Below are 18,486 nucleotides of genomic sequence, written 5' to 3' on the forward strand. Positions count from 1 at the left end.
AGCATTTGTCGTCACTATCTATACGTAAAAGAAAAGAAAGTCATCCAGTTCACAAATAAAAGACTTTTCACAAATTTGTTCTATGTTTAAAAATGCATTTTAAGAAATTGACGACATGATAGCATATACATTCAGAATCTAGAAACTGGAGTCGTAACATAGCCGGGCGACAACGCCTAAAGCCCCAGAATTTCAACAGAGGTAATAACCAGAGTTTGCGATGACCATGATAGAACTTACAGAACAGGACAGTGTGTATAGTCGTCTGTTCTGATATTTCATCGCAGGGGCATGGCGAAAGGATTGGGTCCCAACTGTTTCTTACAGGAAAAGCGACTAATCAATGGAAAAGATTCAACCTGAATCTCGTCAAAAGAAGTCTCTCAAAAACTTTGAGATCAAGTGTCAGGTAAGGCCGAATTTGCAAGGTGGTCTGAACCGTGATTACGTGTTGGGCAGAAGCTTTCATTGCTTCATTCGTGAGCCTTAACATTGCTAAATGGCTCAATGCCCTTGCTTTCAGATCCTTCCTTGAGATCTCAGATTGTCTCAGGTGATGTATAGTAAGACTCTAACCCTAAGTCAGTTAGAAAGTTTCGCACATAGAGGAGCCAACTAATTTTCACTGAGTAATCTAGTAACATACAGTCTGTCAAGATTTGTTTAGTTAATAGGTTCTTTTCAGAGATCCATATTCGTCGCCAAAGAAGAAGTGGTTGAATTTTTACCAAGTCCCCTAAATACGGGATCCCCAGTTCCATGTGACATGCTAATGTGGAAATGCGTTTGGGTGCCACTAAAAGGAACTTTAAAAACGTATTTTCTGCCACCTGCAGGGCTGTGTCAGCGTGCCCCCATACTCCCGCCCCGTACAGGGCTATTTCCTGGCATTTAGCACTATAGATTTTTAACAGTTCTACCGGGGACCTTTTACCCAACCTTTGGGAGAAACTTATAAGTGCAGCAATAGCTCTCATGAAAGAATGTTTTTGTGCCTCAACTGCGGCTTTCCAATTCAACTTGTCGTCTATCATGATGCCTAAATAGGGATAATGGGCCGTAACTTCAAGTTTTTGTTTACTGAGAAATATATCTTTGACCCGTTTTTTCACTGTACCTGCTGCCATTACATATGTCTTTTTTATGTTTATATGTAAATCAAGGCTCCCCATAAAGTCTGCATACCTATCCAAAGCCTTCTGTAGTTCGCGTGGGGTACGAGCCAGTATCACGGCATCGTCTGCGTAGAGCAGAGCAGGGATTGAACGTTTTTTTTTCCTGCGGAAGATCCTGGCCCCCCCTCAACATCTCCACCTCCAGACCATTTGTATACAGTGAGAAGAGAAAGGGGGCCAAGACACAACCTTGGCGAACCCCACGCTCTACTCCAAACGACGCAGACAATTTGCCTTTTACACCGAATTGTACCCTCGCGGATGCCTTGGAATATAGCTCCCTCAAAAAATCTACGAGGGGGGCGTCGACTCCTAATTGTGACAAAACTGACCAGAGCTTAACATGGGAAACTCAATCAAAGGCAGCGGACAGGTCTACATAGACCATGTATAGCTTGCCCCGTTTTGCGTATACGTATTTGCTCACCATCATTGATAGATTCAGGGCCTGTTCTATTGTGCCAAAGCCCTCCCGGAATCCGAATTGGAGATCGCTCGAGCACTACTCTACCCACAACCTTGCCCAGCGAATCCAGCAGTGAGATTGGGCGATAGCAGGATACCTCTTGCCGATCTCCTTTTTTAAATATAGGCACCATGATGGATCTAGTCCAGGATTCCAGCAGGCCCTTCTCTGTTACGGCCATGAACACCCTGGTCAATATTGGGGCCCAGAGATCTGTATTATACTTAAACAGGTCCATAGGCACCCCATCAGGTCCCGGAGCCTTCTCATTCTTACTCGCTTTTAATGCACGAAGGACTTCCGGAATATCGAATTCTAACGGGATAGGATATGAGACCGAAGGGGAGCTGCTAGTGTGAGATACCTCAGTCCCCATTTGTGCTGGGCCTTTCTGAAATATTTTCGAGAAGTGGGCCACCCAAGCTGATTCCTCAATTGCTACTTCTATTTTTGGGAGGTTTGTATCATCAACCAGGAATGGAGATTTTACCACTCTCCAGAAGGCCTCGCTGTTTTTCTCTAGGGAGCTTTTATAGAGTTGGTCCCAGAGTGATTGTTTTAGTTCGCCCTTGCTCTTCTTCCGTGCAATGTTATTCTCCTTTCTGAGCATACTAATTTCCTGTCGGTCTCTGTTGGATTTATTTAGTGCTGCTCTTAATTTGTTATTTGCTGCCGTGCAGCTATGATTAATCCATCCTACCTTCCTAAGTTGATCTCTTTTAGACTTTGCTGTCAGTGTTTCACTTATTTTTTCAAGAATTACCGCAAAGTTACTTAGAACTTCCTCCTCTATCTTCTAAGTCTAGGCAACTAATAATGTATGGATAGGCTGCTCTAATTACTTTTTCGGTGATTTGTCCAGGGTCTAGCTTCTCCCATTTTATAGAGTAACCATTTATTCTGTCTAGATGTAGGGTGTTCTGGCTTAGAGCGGTAGCTATAGTCTGTGGAGAAGAGTGTGTAAGGTTTAAATGGAGTTCTAAGAGCAGGGCCGAGTGGTCACTTAGTGCATTGACTAGTACATCAAAATGTCTGACTCTACTTGCCAGGATGTGTGATATTAAAACATAGTCAACTGTTGTTTCATACCCCCTCCCCAGGTATGTTGGTTGGAACCGGTCTAAAGTTGGTTCCAGTTTATTTACTATCATAAGATCCAATGCTGACAGGACTTCGTTCATGTACGAACCTAGCCTGGAGTGATTGAAATGGACGATAGGACCCTCATGTTCATCCACCAGCCCACAGATGTTATTACTACTCTGTGGGCAAGGATGCAGGTTGAAGTCCCCCCCCCCCATACAATACTTGCATGGCCCATTTCTCCATAATCCTTTGTCTGCTGGGAGAGTTTATCATGCACGGTCGACAAAACCTTTAGAACCTGCCCTTCCGCTAGGTTATTATAGAAGTAAAGCAATAAGATAATCTCTTTATTGCTAAAGGAAAGACAGAGAAGCTGAAAATTTACATTCAGCTGCACTACGAAAGTTTTCATTCCTTTTATTGTGTTGGCTATAAAAATAGTCAGTCCCCCTTTGGGCCTGCCCATGATGCCTGCTAGGGCTGGGGAAAAATAAGTTTTGTATCCTAGAAGGTGGAGTTCAGTCGTAGACCATGTCTCCTGAAGGCAAATTACTTTGTACATCTCCAGGAAACTCAGGGCAGTGCCGTCTTCGACCTTAGGACGGAGACCCGCAATGTTCCAGAAGATGACATTTAGCGCTTGGGAGTGTTTTTGTTACAGTACCACCCGCTAGGGACCCAGGGTCTATTTACTCCCCATATCGCACCAAGGTGTCGCCCAGTAGGGGAGAGAGGTCTATTTCCTCCCTGTTTCCCGCCAAAGTGCCACCCAGTAGGGGAGAAGGATCTAATTCCTCCCCATTTACCACCGAGGGCACCTTGGTCAGTCGACCATTTCCAGGCCGCTGTATCTGTTTGCAGTCGGGACGCCTCTCCAATAGTCCGTGTGAGCTACTTCTCTTACTTGGTTCCTGGCATGATTTCCTCCCCACTCCTCCCATTCACCACCCAGATATCGGGGGCCCACTATATGCCAGTTCCCCTCGTCAACTGGGCTGATACGACTCCTGGGAGGATAGAAGAAGGAGAGACGTTTTGTTCCTATGCCTTCATTCATCTCAGGAGAACCCCATGAGCAAATATAGTCAACTGTGCGTGGATCATCGAAATTAATCAAGACGCAGTCTCCCTGAATAGATTTCTTTCCGTGCCCCACCCAGGGAGCCCTGCGTACCATTAGAATCTTACTCGACCACGTAGGTGGTAAAGGACGGTTTATATTCAGCCAATGTTGGACCTTATTTTTTAATGACCAGCTTGGTTCTGCTACCCGATTTGCCACCTCCGGTACACCAGTCATCACAACCACAAAAGGACTGGCCTCAGGAGGCAAATTAACTGCAAATCTGCCATCAACGGCTCCCCTGTTCCAATCTCTGTTAGGATTTAAAACCGGAGTTTTCGGAATAATATGTTCCGGCCTAATCAATGGGGTTGGTTCTACAGTCTTCTCTGCAATTTTCTTTTGTATTACTATAGGTGGATTCGGTTTTGGTATTGACCCTGCAGATGATGGTTTTTTTTAACTTGTTGCCCTGTTAATTTGTTAGTGATCGGTTTATTTCCCCCAGTCTTTGGGTCCCCATTTGGTGGATTTTTTAAGATGACCGTCAATTCAGTTAACTGTTTTTCGATTTGCAGTAATCTGGCTTCTACTTGAAAGAAGTAGAGGTTAAATAGGTCTGCCAATCTTGTCAGAAGTTGGCTATCGACCTCTTTTATCTCGCTTCCCCCTGGTAGATCGTCCGGTATCTCTGCTCTAATAGGTGCAAGGGTCTCATTCAGGATTGGGTTTGGGAGGGCAATGTACCTGTTTTTTTTCTCCCTCTTTCTACAATTTGATCTACCTTCTCCCTTTGATTTTCGGGTAACTCCCGTATCTTGTTAACCTTAGGTGTTTTCGGTTTTCCCCTTTTTTCCGGACTGCACCCTCCCTCCTTCCTCTCCACTGTCTACTTTCCTCTGGTATAATTGGTAAGACTAGTTCTGGGGTCTTTTCCAATTCAGAACTTAGTTCAGAATCGGATAGCAGTTGTGAGGCCGATAAATCCACAACATTTGGTAGGCTATGGATATCGGCGCGAACTTCAATCAGTCCGGACTCCCTAGTCCGCTCAGGTGTTTTCGCGGTGGCTAGGTGTCCCATAGAAGATCTTTTTGCTAAAGCTAGATCTTGGGACACTCTGCGTTCCATAAGGGAGATACTTTGATCTATGAAGGAATTTGCCCTGATGATGAAGTTATCTAAAGGGCCTATAAGCTGGACCTCCCCTGCCGCTGTTTTACTTCTACTTCCTCGTGTTGTCATATTGCCAGCTTCAAAGGGAAGTCTAAGTCCAAAATAATAACTATTACAGGTGAGGATGTAATCTGTGCGAATAAAAAAGATCCAACATACGTACAGTTTATAATAGAGTCCTGTTGCTTAAGAGGTTAGAGGGGGGGCCCGGTCTGGCCTCCCACGATCTCGAACGGGCTACAATGGGCCCGCCCTTGGCCCGGGCTTCGCCCGGCGCGCGCCCGCGTGCGTTCCGCAAGGCGGGAATGGGAAACGCCTATATACCTATGGGGGGCAGGGGGTGGGATCCGGGAAGAGGACACAGCTGAGGCTGTTCGTAGGCTGCTGGTCCTCGCAGTCCCTACACTTCCACAATGCCCAGTTCGAAACACCAATGTCCTACCGCTGCGAGCGGCGCCCGCGAAGTGGGGGCTGCGAGCGGTAATGAGGCTGCAGGCAGGGGGCGGGATCCGGGAAGAGGACACGGCTGAGGCTGTTCGTAGGCTGCTGTTTCTCGCAGTCCCTACACTTCCACAATGCCCAGTTCGAAACACCAAAGTGCTACCGCTGCGAGCGGCTCCCGCGAAGCGGGGGCCGCGAACGGTAATGAGGCTGCAGGCAGGGGGCGGGATCCAGGAAGAGGATACAGCTGAGGCTGTTCGTAGGCTGCTGGTCCTCGCAGTCCCTACACTTCCACAATGCCCAGTTGGAAACACCAAAGTCCTACCGCTGCGAGCGGCTCCCGCGAAGCGGGGGCCGCGAGCGGTAATGAGGCTGCAGGCAGGAGGCGGGATCCGGGAAGAGGACACAGCTGAGGCTGTTCGTAGGCTGCTGGTCCTCGCAGTCCCTACACTTCCACAATGCCCAGTTCGAAACACCAAAGTCCTACCGCTGCGAGCAATAAAGATGCCTTTAAATCTTGTTATCTTGTCAGATTTGCTCCGCTTTCAGAGGCGGATGTCAAGTAGGTTGCAGTTAGGTCGAGGAGATTTTTCAGGGTACTAGTCCTGCAGGACTAGAACAATTTTTGGGATTTTTAGACCTAGTTACTGTGGGAAATTGATATTTTTGGTTTGCTAATAACTTTGACGGCATTTGACAAATCTTCACAACACCTTGCAGAAAAATGTTAATTCACCTCCGCTCCTTCCTTGAAAGTTTCAAGGTGATACATCAAGCAAGGGCCAAGGCAAAAAAGGGGGAAGAAAGGGTCCTTTCACAATGTAATTTCCATACTGAATTTTAAATGCAACTAACTCGAGATGTACTGAATGGACTGTGTCAAAGATCTAGCTTTCTGCCAAATTTGGTTAAAGTGTGCTTTTTAATATTTTGTTTATTTGGTGTAAATCCGATCAGAAGTTTTAAAGAAAATTAAGGTTCAAAATGTAAAGATATCTGGACAGTTGGGCTCGCAGACTCTCGCAGGAATCCCACAGGCATGCAACTTCAAATTATAGAACAGTCATATTGCCCTAACGGGCTTTTTTTTCCTGTTAGCACCTGGCTCACTTGGAAGTGAGAAGCTCCTGTGGGAGCGTGCACTCTGATTGGCTGGTTGCAACATGGAGAGAAATGTTTCGTCTGCCATTGCAGGACAAGAGGAGTATTGATCTGTGGGACTCTCATGAGAGCTAGCGCGTCCTCTTGCAAGATTAGAACCCACCCCCTTTTTTTAAATGTATTTTAATAAAACGGGGGGGGGCATGACTATATGGTGGGTTAGTAGCATACAGGCTGGTCTGCAGCCAGTCCACGCTAGGCAAAGAGAAGGGCTTTGAATAGCGTGATAACCTAATAAAGGGAGTAATAAAGCACTCAATATAGTTCTCCTTGCTTTCTTAAGTGAGATATCTTAAATTCAAAGATCAAATTATTGAGCACAATGACTATTATTTCAGATTCTGATTTTTGAGTCCTGAAGAAATTATTATTCGTAGAACCGGTGTTGGCTGTTATCAGGTAACCTGAAGGATGGTTGTCATGTATTTTTTTTGTATGAAGAACCATGTCAAAAATAGGACATTGAACTGTGACAATGAAAATTCATTCTTCGAATCGAAGATTCATCTTTGACAAAAGAAATTTCTTTGAAATAATCACAGTTCGTTATATCTTGTTTTTGGGTACATGAAGCTTTTCACCGGAAGGTAACTGGTAATCTGAGAGTTTAGCACCAGGCAAGATTACAATTCCCTATTGTATGTATATCTATGCATGTATTTGTGTGTGCATGTGTGTATGAGATGTGTGTGTATAAATAAATCTTTCTTTGCGTTTAGAAAACCCTCAAAGTCTCTAAAAAAATAAATAAAGGTTAAAGCGTTATGATAGTTGGGTAAGAATGTCAGTTTATACATAATATTTTAACCGGAAAAAAACCCTGAAATTCTCCTGTTTTTTCAATTTACCATAACTCGCGCCTCCCCATGTACAGTGTTGTCATCAAAAAAAGTAATTTTAGATGTGACCAGTGATGTTGTTCAATGTCTCATAAGTGAAGTAATATGTGAGGTAATAATCAGTGCATGGTGAGCAAGCATTCTGCAAAGATTTGGTGTAATTTGGTGTAATAAGCCATTTGGACTGTAGCACTCTTCATAAATCCCTATGCAAATTGCATGGAGAAATTAGGATTTGGGGCCCTCCTTTTTTTCTTTGCTTTTGCTTGGCAGATCACCATGAAACTTTCAAGAAAAGTTTTGTGAAGATTGGTCAAATGGCACTCATGACTAATTCGTAAATTTATTGTCTACCAACATAAAAGGGGTTGGGTGCGCAAGTGACGCCAGTTTATTTATTTTTTGCATTTATTCTAATCGATCTGTATTTGTGGAGTCTTTCCTAGCATTAAAAAAAAAAAAAGAACTTCTTTTGAAGAAGTTGAGATTTTTTTTCAACATGTTGGTATTTTCCGAAGTTATCCGATATCAAAGCCACGTACAATCTGTAAGATGCATATGTCTCTGCAGCCTGGACAGGGGACCAGCACTGTTTGTTTAATATTGTGAACAGAAACCAAACTTATGATTATTTAGGTAGTCTTGAGCCAGACCGTGATCACCAGTGGATCACTCAGTACAATCTAACATAGTCTTTGGTCTTAAGGCGACCCACGGTATGGTAGTAGTCTCAAGGTCAAGAGGGATGTCAAAAAAAGTGGAGTCGGGCCACAATTCTTTGGGTGAGAAACAAAATCACAGATCATGATCATGAGTTGATAGCTCTAAGATAGGATCTAAAAACCTTTACATGAGCAGTAATCCTGTGTGCTGCCAGGTGGCTCCATTTGGCAATGCTGGTGTCGTTGACCTCTGTTGTGACAGTAACCTATATAGGCGCAACCCAGGCACGCACATGTATGTTCTTTTCTTCCCACTCCAGTTAGCCCTGATCCAGGGAAGAGCTACTCCTCTGTCTCTTTTTGACAGACATTTTTCTGCGTATTGTCAAGAGATTGTTTCTTATGTGTTGAGGAATGACCTCTAGACGAGTGTGTGGTGCCTGTCACCATCCCATGTTGGTTACCACCCTCCCCCCCCCCATCCAAAGTCGTGCTCAAACTACTGTGCCATGGCACCGAAGGCCTTGAGGGAAGGATCCATGAAGCTTCTTGCAGCCCGGCAGCCAACGCCATCAAGCAAGACTCCTTGGATGTCATGATTGAGGAAGAAAGGGTCGTGGGACTGTCCAGGAGCCCCAAGTCCTCTTTGTCGCACATGAGGTTCTTGGGACACTCTGAGAAGATGCATAAGAAGTCTGTTGTCTGTAAATGAGAAGTGTGGGGAGGATCGACGCCCCAGGCACGTTTCCGCGGAATCGTTGCCGGGTCCTTCTCCTCCACTCCCACCATTTCCAGGACCCGGTGCGACTTCCGCTCACATTAAAGAATATTATGAGGCCATGCGCCGCGTATTTATGCGGGCCGACCCTCCAGAGCGCCTTCGGGGGAGACCCCATCAGGCTCCACGCCGACTACTCCAACCTCTGCACTGGTGGTGTCTCGGGGATCCGATTCCGGATCTGGGTCTGCAAAGGTTGTGCCAACGTGACCTTCACCGGTGCCGGTCCCAAAGACGGTGCTCCCTCTGCCGCAAGTGTTAGCCCCGTTCTGATAACCAACAACTCTGATTCATATTGAAGTCTGTCGATGTCTCCTCTAGCCACGTTGGCAGCCGTTTATCCATGCCGGAACCACACTGTACTTGCGAGCAAGGTTGCCCATCTATCCAATGTATTAAGGCTTCACTGACCTTGTGAAGAGCAACCTATTCTATACTGTAGGACAATTCCCTGAGCTGTCCGCACGTGAGCCATCTACCCTTTGCCGGCTTGTAGCATTGCTACTTTTGGACCTTCTGGAAGCTTAATTCTCTGGTCATTAACACACGACAATTCAGTTGACCCAGGACAATCTCCTACACCTGACTGTGTGTACCGGGGCATCCTCAAGCTCCCTGAATCATTTGGCCATGAACATCTAGCTCATCACAACTTGTACTTGATACTTTTCCATCCGTTATGCAAAATAGTTTTTTTCGGTCTACATTTGGAATCACTGTGGCTTTCCTGATGAAGGCGTCCTGCACGCCGAAACTCGCGTAGAAGATCCATCCTTTAGCCACCTGATTTAAATGTTTATTCCTTGGATGTACAGTGTTTTTTGAAAATCTACCATTACCATCCCTTCTTGATTTTTGTCACCACATCAATGTTTGTATATTGTTTTCTGTATTTTGTAAGTTATGTCGAGATGTTGTCATGTGTTTGAACCTGGAAATTGTTGAAATATGTATCGGAATGATTTTAAAGAGTTTTGTATGAAATAAATGAACTTTTAATGAATTCATGTGTACACAGAGTCCCTAATATCATGTTTATGTTTTGTTAGGTCTGAAAGTTGCTATAGACCTATAGTTGCCATGGGGTGTTTTCTGCAATTGTGATGTCTCCTCCAGCACCAGGGGAGCCCAGAGATTCTGCGTCGTTGCTTGTTCATTTTGAAGAGGTTTCAGGCATAGGAGAAGAATAAGAGGGGCCTCTGGAGCCTTTAGAACACCAGTTGGGCGCTGCTTGTGAGGAATTGGACTGGTATGAATAGCTTGTAGAGGCTAGTGGTCTGGACACCTCTCCAGATGCTGGTATGCTCTCTCTGCCTACTGTGGCTACCGAGGAGGGGGCATCTTATAATATGGTGGTGAAGATGGTGGCAGAGGTCCTTGACCTGGAACTGCCCTTGGCGCAGGTCAAGACTAATATCTTGACCAAAGTACTTCCACCTGTGGCTTCCTCATCCGAACCCCTTTCGCCCTTCAGTGAGGCACTTACGGATGTCCTTCTAGTCACTTTGTCCAAGCCTAGCACAGGGGATCCTGTGAATAGGACAATGGCACACTGCCATCGCCCTGCACTGGGTAATAAATGTTTCCTCAGCCAACACCCCGCTCTGAGAGCTTGGTAGTTCAGGCTTCAAAATCCCATGGTGCTTTCCCTTCCGCTCCCCCGTACAGGTAATCCAAGAGGCTGGATGCACTTGGGAAGAACATATTTTCTTCCAGCAGCCTTGCGTTGCTGTCAGTGAACACTGAATGTCTATTGGGCTGTTTCTCGCATACCTTATGGAAAACAGACCGTGCTCTCTCAAACAGTGAAAGATGGGAGAGATGCAGCAAAAGTTCACTATCGGGTGCTGTCTGGAAATGACTGACAAGCAGGGTAGAGCGGTTTTGTCGACAGTGGCCTCAAGGTGCCATGCCTGGCTAAGAACATCTGACATTTCTGGGAATGATAAGGCCAATCTTATGGACATGCCCTTCAATGGGACTCTGTCTCTTTAGACAGACAGCAGACTCTGCACTGGAGCGCTTTAAGGATTCACGGGCTACGGCCAGGCCATTGGGCCCCTCTGTTGCACCTTGCTCCCAGTCTGCCTTTTGCCCCTTGCGTGGCAATGGAAGGGGTTTTCAGCCACGTATGCCATATCCCAGCCACCGTCCTACACAGACTTCCCAAGTTGTGCAAGGACATGGACGTAGTACATTCTGGCCTTTTGGGAATGGTAGCCAGAGATCATCTGCCAACCACGCCCCGGCAGCTGCAGCCTCCAAGCCTTCCTAGTTGGTCCTGCAAGACTATGCCAGTCCAGTTGAAGGGAAAATTCAACGTAATCTCCCCCGCTGATGGCCCATACCATCGGAAGCCTGGGACTTACAGATCATTCAGGATGACTACTCTCTACCTTTTCTGTCTTTTCCTCCTCCTTTACTGCCAACTCGAGAGTGGCTGGCAGAGGATCATCTATTATTACTCTGAGAGGAAGATACAGCTCTCCTGGCCATGGGGTCTATAGAGAAGGGTTCGATTTCAGGAGTAGGCAGTGGTTATTACTCTAGCTACTTTTGTGATATCAAAAGAGAACAAAGGTTCACATCCTATTCTAGACCATCGGACCGTCAATCTCTTCCTCAAAATGAAGAAATTAAAAATGCTTACGTTGACTCTGGTCTTGTCTGCCCCAGACAAATGAGACTGGCTGGTAGCTTTGGACTTGCAGGATGCGTATTTCACATCCTCCTTCTGCTGGCCCACAGACATTAGCTGCAGCACAAGGTAGGCCACAAGCACTTTCAGTTCACTGTGCTACTCTTTGACCTTACAAGCATCCCTCGGGTGTTCATCAACGTGATGGCGCAGGTTGCGGCTCATCTGCGCTGGTTAGGGGTTTCAGTCTTCCCCCTACCTCGACGACTGGCTGTTGAAGGCGTCCTCACCCCAGACTGTTGTCTCCCACCGCCATACTACAGTGGACCTCCTGCATTCGCTGGGGTTCACTATAATTGTGCCAAAGTCAAATCTGACTCCTTCTCAGACGCTCTGTTTCATCAGAGCTATTCTGGACTCAGTGCAGTTTCGGGTTTATTCTCCCGAGCAGTGAGTCCAGGATATTCAGGTTATGATAGTGATGTCTCAGCCTCTATCCTGTATGTCGGTGAGAGGGACTTTGAGGCTGCTGGGACTCATGGTCTGCTGCATCCTGTTGGTAAATCATGCCAGATGGTGTACGTGGACTCAGCAGTGGGTCCTGAAGTTCCAGTAGGTGCAGCATCAGGGGAATCTCTCAGACATGGTTCAGATCACGGCGGGAACTGCAAAAGACCTGCAGTGGTGTTTAACCATTCGCGATTGGGTCTGCGGCAGACCCCTCTCTCTTCCCCAGCCGGATTTCATAGTAGTGACAGATGCATCTCTCCTGAGCTAGGGCAGCCATCTGCCAGAGGTGAAGATCAAAGGACACTGGTCTCTGGCGGAGTCAGGGTACCACATCAACTTGTTGGAACTTAGGGTGATCAGACTAGCTTTAAAAGCATTTCTTCCCTCTGTCAAGGGAAAGTTGGTGCAAGTGTTCACAGACAACATGAACACCATGTGGTACAGGGAGGTTTGGGGTCGTGGACCATTTGTCAATAGGCCCTACACTTCTGGATATGGTTGTCTTAGCAGGGCATGACCCTGGTGGTTCACCACCTGGCAGGTTCTTTGATGCCAGGGTGGACAAACTCAGTTGTTGATGCCTAGCGGATCACAAATGGTGTCTCCAGTCGGAGGTGGTGCAAGGTCTCTTTCAACAGTGGGGCTAGACTTGGTTAGATCTGTTCATCTCCGAAGAGAACGTGCTATGCCAGCAGTATAGCGGGCCGAGGCTTCCAATGCGACGATCACTTGGCGACGCTTTTCATCGCGAGTGGAGCTCAGGCCTCCTGTACACCTTTCCACCCATACCACTTCTGCCTAGAGTTCTCAAAAAGATCAAGAACGACTGGGCCCAAGTCATTCTTGTGGCTCCAAACTGGGCACACAGAGTCTGGTATGCAGAGCTTCTTCGAATGAGCATTGATCGTCTGATCAGGTTGTCCCTTCGGGAGGAACTTCTGTCACAGCAGCAGGGTAGGGTTCTTCACCCGAACCTCTTAAGTCTCTGCCAACTTGCGTGGAGATTGACCAGCGACAACTGATAGCTTTTGACCTTCCTCCCGAAGTATGTAGTGTTATCTTGATTGCGTACGACCAGATGGCCGACGGGATTGGTGCGACCAGATGGCCGACAGGATTGGTGCGACCAGATGGCCGGGACCTAAAGGACTCCCATCTGCCCGCCCCGAGCCGATCCATAGCGGTAGGGCTCCCGCCTGCACTTGCAGGTCTCCGGGGCTCTGCACCAGGGACCCTTGTCCCGGGTAGATGAACACTTGGCAGGCCGCAGGACGGGGGCTCCCAAACCCCAGGTCCTAACCGAAACCCAGGCCCCGGGGCTGGTCCCTGCTGCTCAACCTAGCCAGGCTGGGGAGATCGGCGAGCCTGCCCGGGCACGAGGGACCCCTGTCCTGAGGACGTGCGCTAGTTTTCCACACATTTTTTCCCAAATTCTGCGTAGTGGCGCTACGCAAATTCCACCCAGCCCTAGCCGTGGGGCATTGCAGTGCCGGCCCCACGTGGAGCTCAGAACGATAATGATGGGTGATGACCACGTGGGTGTAAGGGCGATAACTTCCAATAAGGAAGACCCCCTCACTTTTTATAAACTCCAATAATACGCCCTTTGTATAGGAACCCCCCCTCCCCCCCCCCCCCCCCGTTCATACTGTTAAGGTTCGACACAATATTCGCCATGAAGCAGGGCTTCCTGGCATTGTACCTGCTGTATAAATAATTAACAAACATTTACACAAAGTTCCCTAAGCAAGGAATTTGAACAAAAATGTGCTTTCCGTTTGATTTGTGCGCTCTTAATTTGTTATAATAACTTTCCTGTTTTAGCATTCATGTGTACGGATTTTGAAAGCCTATTTTTATGTCCTAGGTTACTGATGTCTCAACTTGTGAAGATACATTGCCTAACACTGCCATACTCTCACCAGTTTCTTATGGTGTTGCACTTCTGACTCTCATCAGCACTGCGCAAATAGTTGGACTCGAGAAAATGTTGTCAAGTGGGTCAGTGCCAGATTCTTCAGAAGATGTTAACTCTGATCTTCCCGATATTGTGACCAGTGTATTAAACCATGTTTACAGTGGCGACGAGGATGATGAACCAAAGTCGGGTAAGTGTTTGCACTGGCCGTTTATCTGTAATAATAGCAGCCAGGCTACTGTAGTTTATATTTAAATCTTTACTTGCGTTCACTGCCTCTTCCTTGTAGTGATGTAAGGATTTTCATTTTCCTTTCAGAAGCTGTTCCAGTTCCAGTTCCAGTTCCAGATTGGGTACAGCAAGAACTTGCTCGAACCAACCCTTGGAGTAATTCGATTGTCGAAGGGTGGTATCCATTGTCGAACGTCTGTGGAGCAAGTTCTGATTTAATGGAGTCATTTAGGTAATATACCGGTTATTCCCATCTGCTTCTGTAGCAATCTCAGTACCGAGCACAAAGGTCGTTATCGGGGACCTTGTTCGTCCGTGGGAAAAGCATTCTTTCTTACTGCATTACAATCTGCGACCTTTTGCTTAGGTTTCCTATATTCACGTACATATTCCTAGTTCGGTGCTATGTGGGCAATGTTTTAGATTGTCACATTGCTCAGCTAATCTTGGTCGCATTCCATAGTTTTCCCTTAGCAGTACAGATAACACGAAAAGCTGTTCCATGAACCTCTTTCAAATATACAGAGAAAGGATCCATGTTGGGGGACACTGGACACCTGCTATAGGGATGTATTTTTTTCTGGGTTCTCTTCACCCTTTCCAGACAAACTGGTAAATAACATAAGCAAAATTATTCTAGCAAATACCAGTTACAATGACCACAAAAAATAAACAGAATGTAAATAAAGTGAAAAGAGGCAATGTTTGTGATAATTTATTTCCTCTTCCTATTGAATCTGTTATTTGGAATTAGCACCGCCGCCTGAAACTCTGCCATTGAGAGAGGTACTGTACATCGTTGCTAACCTGTTTGGTAAAGGCATGCTGCTTCTTGCTCGCAAACCCAAGTACTCTGAGAGCCCACTTTATTTGCTGCCAGTGTCCTTAAAGGAGAAACAAGCTTCCTGTATTTATACATGTGATCCTTTCTGTCTCCGAGAGTTTATGATACGTGCTCTGTACTGTTTTCTAGGACAAACATGACAATTGTCCCCATAATTGCTGAAGGACCATGCTTGTAACAAATCCAACACCTAAGCTCATCACTATACTATATGGCTATATTTTAACAAAAGACACACTGTAATAATATGCTAAATATAAGCGGCACATTTGTGTATATATAATTCATAGTGAAATAAAAGCAGTTGATAATATCAATAAACAATTTGGAGTCCGGAACAATGACACAAAAGTGGAAAGGTGCACATTGCAGGAAAAAAGACAAAGCAAAAATTGTGACAATATATTCTACTCTTGGATTGAAAGCAAGCATCATTAGTGAATATCTATATTACATTGATCGTTTGCCCATGGTTTAAAACAGAAAAGAGGTCTAACTGAATTATTCCTGTAATTCACAATGCTGAGTTCATTTGAAGGATATTTAGCTTCCCTAAGGAAAGAATAAAGTTAAATTGATGTTTAACACACCTTTCATCTTTCTTTCATTGCTGCCTAAAGAAATGCTTTCACAGAGACAGTGTTGTTCTTAGACTATTAAATCGGCACACCTGAAAAGCTCTCACACAATTCTGGAAGAGCAATAATAACATGGAATCATTGGTCTTGCCAATGGTGCAAGATGATCCTAAGAGCTTAGAGTGCTGTGTTTTGTGCACACTTGAAAGCAAATCCACCCTAGATGGAAGGCTCTGTGTAGCTGCATTGCTTCTCATTTAGATACAACAAAGTCATCTTTGAAGACGAACAAGAAGGATGACTTTTGCACTGATTAAGATATGAGCCACTCCCATGAATACTTCTGAAGTTGGAGATCAATGAAAGTTTGGAAAGACACCAAATAGTCTTGTATGCTGTAAGCAATCCAGTCCTTATATTTTTGAAGGCAGCAGCAACAGCTGTAGTGTTCAAGGTGTTAAACATAGTACTGAGAAATGTTCATCTGACAAAGTTAAAGGCCTTTATTTTTGTGTTCAACAAGATTTTAATGTGTTCACTTTATCAATATGCTAAGAGGTCACAGTATGTTTGGTCAACAGGGAATGTCAGAAGCTCTAATGCTAGAGGGATATGTTGCTCTGCAGCATTTCAGTCATTTGAGCAATGAGTAGATGAACATATTCTAGACGCCACCCACTACATGAGGAATTTGGTCTTGGAATATAGCTTCTCTTTTAAACTAGTACATGGAATTATGGAATTTGAGGTGGATCCTGTGCTAATTGGTAAGTCGGGCCATGCCTGACATAGTCCAAAGAAACAATATGCAGCGATCAAGCTGTAGACATGGTCCCATTGATGTAGGAGAGAGGTGTTACCATAATATTAAAAGGTCATGATGTGCTACAGAATTGTTCCATGGTTTAACCACATTATGTTGGAATCAGCTGAATAGAAGAATTTGTCTTTTATTTGTTGGTTTTAAAGTAAATATAAGTTTCATGCTTTCCATCTGCAATTTTCTTTCTCGATCAGTAGTGTTATAATGGGCAAAGAGAGCTGCTTTATTGGAAATGCAGAGGGCCCATTATGAGAGTCTGTAGGGTCCCTTTCTTGTCGAAAGGATGACAAGCGGCCTGTAATAATTTAGACCACAGATGATGTAATAGTAGAAATAGAATATTATGTATCTCTAAACTGTGTTTTAACATTGTGAGAGAGAAGGTGTGTTGCAGTGTCTCCCCAAGTTCTGCTTTACATCGAACAGTGTATGCTGCTTTCTGTTATAGCAAAGTATGCATCTAGAACAGATATCCGCGGAGGAGCTGGGCCTGATGAAAGTCATATCATCATGTGCTGTTTGTGTGTGTGTGTTGGTTAATCAAATGAATTTTCAACAAGGACAACCGCATTTGATATAATTTACCTATACTGGAAGTAGTTCTGTTAAGTGGCCAATACTAGGGATCTAATTTATTGGCTAGTTTGCCAGTGGTCTTCGATAAAAATCAAACGGCACATTTGTTGCTTTGAAGTCGCCACAAAGCCATGCTCCTTTTCACTGAGAACGATGTTTTCATAGTGTTATTTTTAATTAGTTTATTAATTTAATTGGTAGTCAAGATCATTTCCCGTTTCTAGTCTGGTCTGAGAAGCGGGTGTAGTTGTTTTGAGGAGCTAGCAGGCTCATGTAAGTCAATGTCAATGAAGTAATTGTCAGTAACAAATGGAAGTACTTTGGGATCCTCCTATTGGAGTTTTTTAAATCCCAAATCCTCCTTTGTACTCAGCCAGACCCACAAAAACCCTTTTCAATTTTATGGGTTCCTCTCCATAAGCATACAGCTTAATGTCAGGTTTTTGTAGCTTGACATTCCTTTGTCGTTTTTAGGGGGAAAATACTTTTGAGATCAGTAATTTTTGGACCTGACTCAAATCATACTCTTGTGGTTTCCTCTTCGACTTGAATTTCACCTATTGGTCTCTTTTTTTTTTTTTTGTTTTCCTTCTTCCACTTTTAATGCTTTTAATCACATCAATCTCTTTGCTATTTCCCATATTCCTCTTTTGCATTTGTTCTGGAAGTGACACATTTTCCCACAATTTTTGCACAATGCTGGACAAACCTTAGAAAAAGGCAAGTGACTTTTACTTCCACATCTTAAACACTTATTTTCTACTGCGGGTTTTCTTTTTCGTACATTTCAATAGCTGGCTTTGTCTTCTGCATGAATTGTTTTTAATCACTTTTATTTCTTGCCCCAAATCTTTTTTGAGAACATCCATGCATTTCATAGAATGCTCAATTCTTTTCACTGGTACCAGCACCTCCTCCAGGGCAGGATCATCCTTTGACGACATTTCATCCTGCACTTGTCTATATTACAACCAAGCATGAACTGGTCTCTCATTCTTTCTTCAGCACTTCTGAGAATGTGCATGATGATGCTAGCTTCCTTAAATCCGTGACCTAATCTTCAGAAGATTTCCCACTTCTTTGTGCCCTACGACCAAAGTGGTACCTCACCAATATGGTACTGACCGTGGGTAAATAATAGCTGTCCAATTTTTTAAAACACAATTTGTACTTGTTCAAATTCACAGCAACATGATCAGGAAGGTCAAGGAGATGATCGAACATCTCATCCTTCAGGCCCCAAACAATCTAGCAATTAAGCTGTTTTACGCTCTGAACTTAACGAGGCACCACACATTCTTGCATACCTTTCAAATGCCTTTTAACACCGACTCTATTTAATACTAGAATCTCCAGGTGAGAAAAAGAACAAGCATTAAAAATGCAATAGGTCTCGCCTTTCATTAAGTTAAAGCCATTTGCTTTGCTATACAATACCATTAGCAAAGCAAATGGCTTTAACTTAATGAAAGGCGCGAGACCTATTACATTTTCAATGCTGGTTATTACTGTCGGTGCTGA

General features: G+C 44.8%; 1 protein-coding gene across 2 annotated transcripts in view; it reads left to right on the top strand.

The window, feature by feature from the left end:
• The window catches only part of TICRR (TOPBP1 interacting checkpoint and replication regulator), a 586,714-nt gene that overhangs the window by 74,626 nt on the left and 493,602 nt on the right, over positions 1 to 18,486 (top strand). The window contains exons 4-5 of one of the 2 annotated variants that reach the window (XM_085644448.1): positions 13,863 to 14,103; positions 14,232 to 14,376. In XM_085644448.1, the coding sequence (XP_085500574.1) occupies positions 13,863 to 14,103; positions 14,232 to 14,376 (386 nt within the window). The remainder of the gene's footprint in view (positions 1 to 13,862; positions 14,104 to 14,231; positions 14,377 to 18,486) is intronic. The other variant, XM_085644450.1, reaches the window with a different exon arrangement.

Source organism: Triturus cristatus, chromosome 3_1 (genome assembly GCF_964204655.1).
Source record: "Triturus cristatus chromosome 3_1, aTriCri1.1, whole genome shotgun sequence".
Taxonomy (NCBI): Eukaryota; Metazoa; Chordata; class Amphibia; order Caudata; family Salamandridae; genus Triturus; species Triturus cristatus.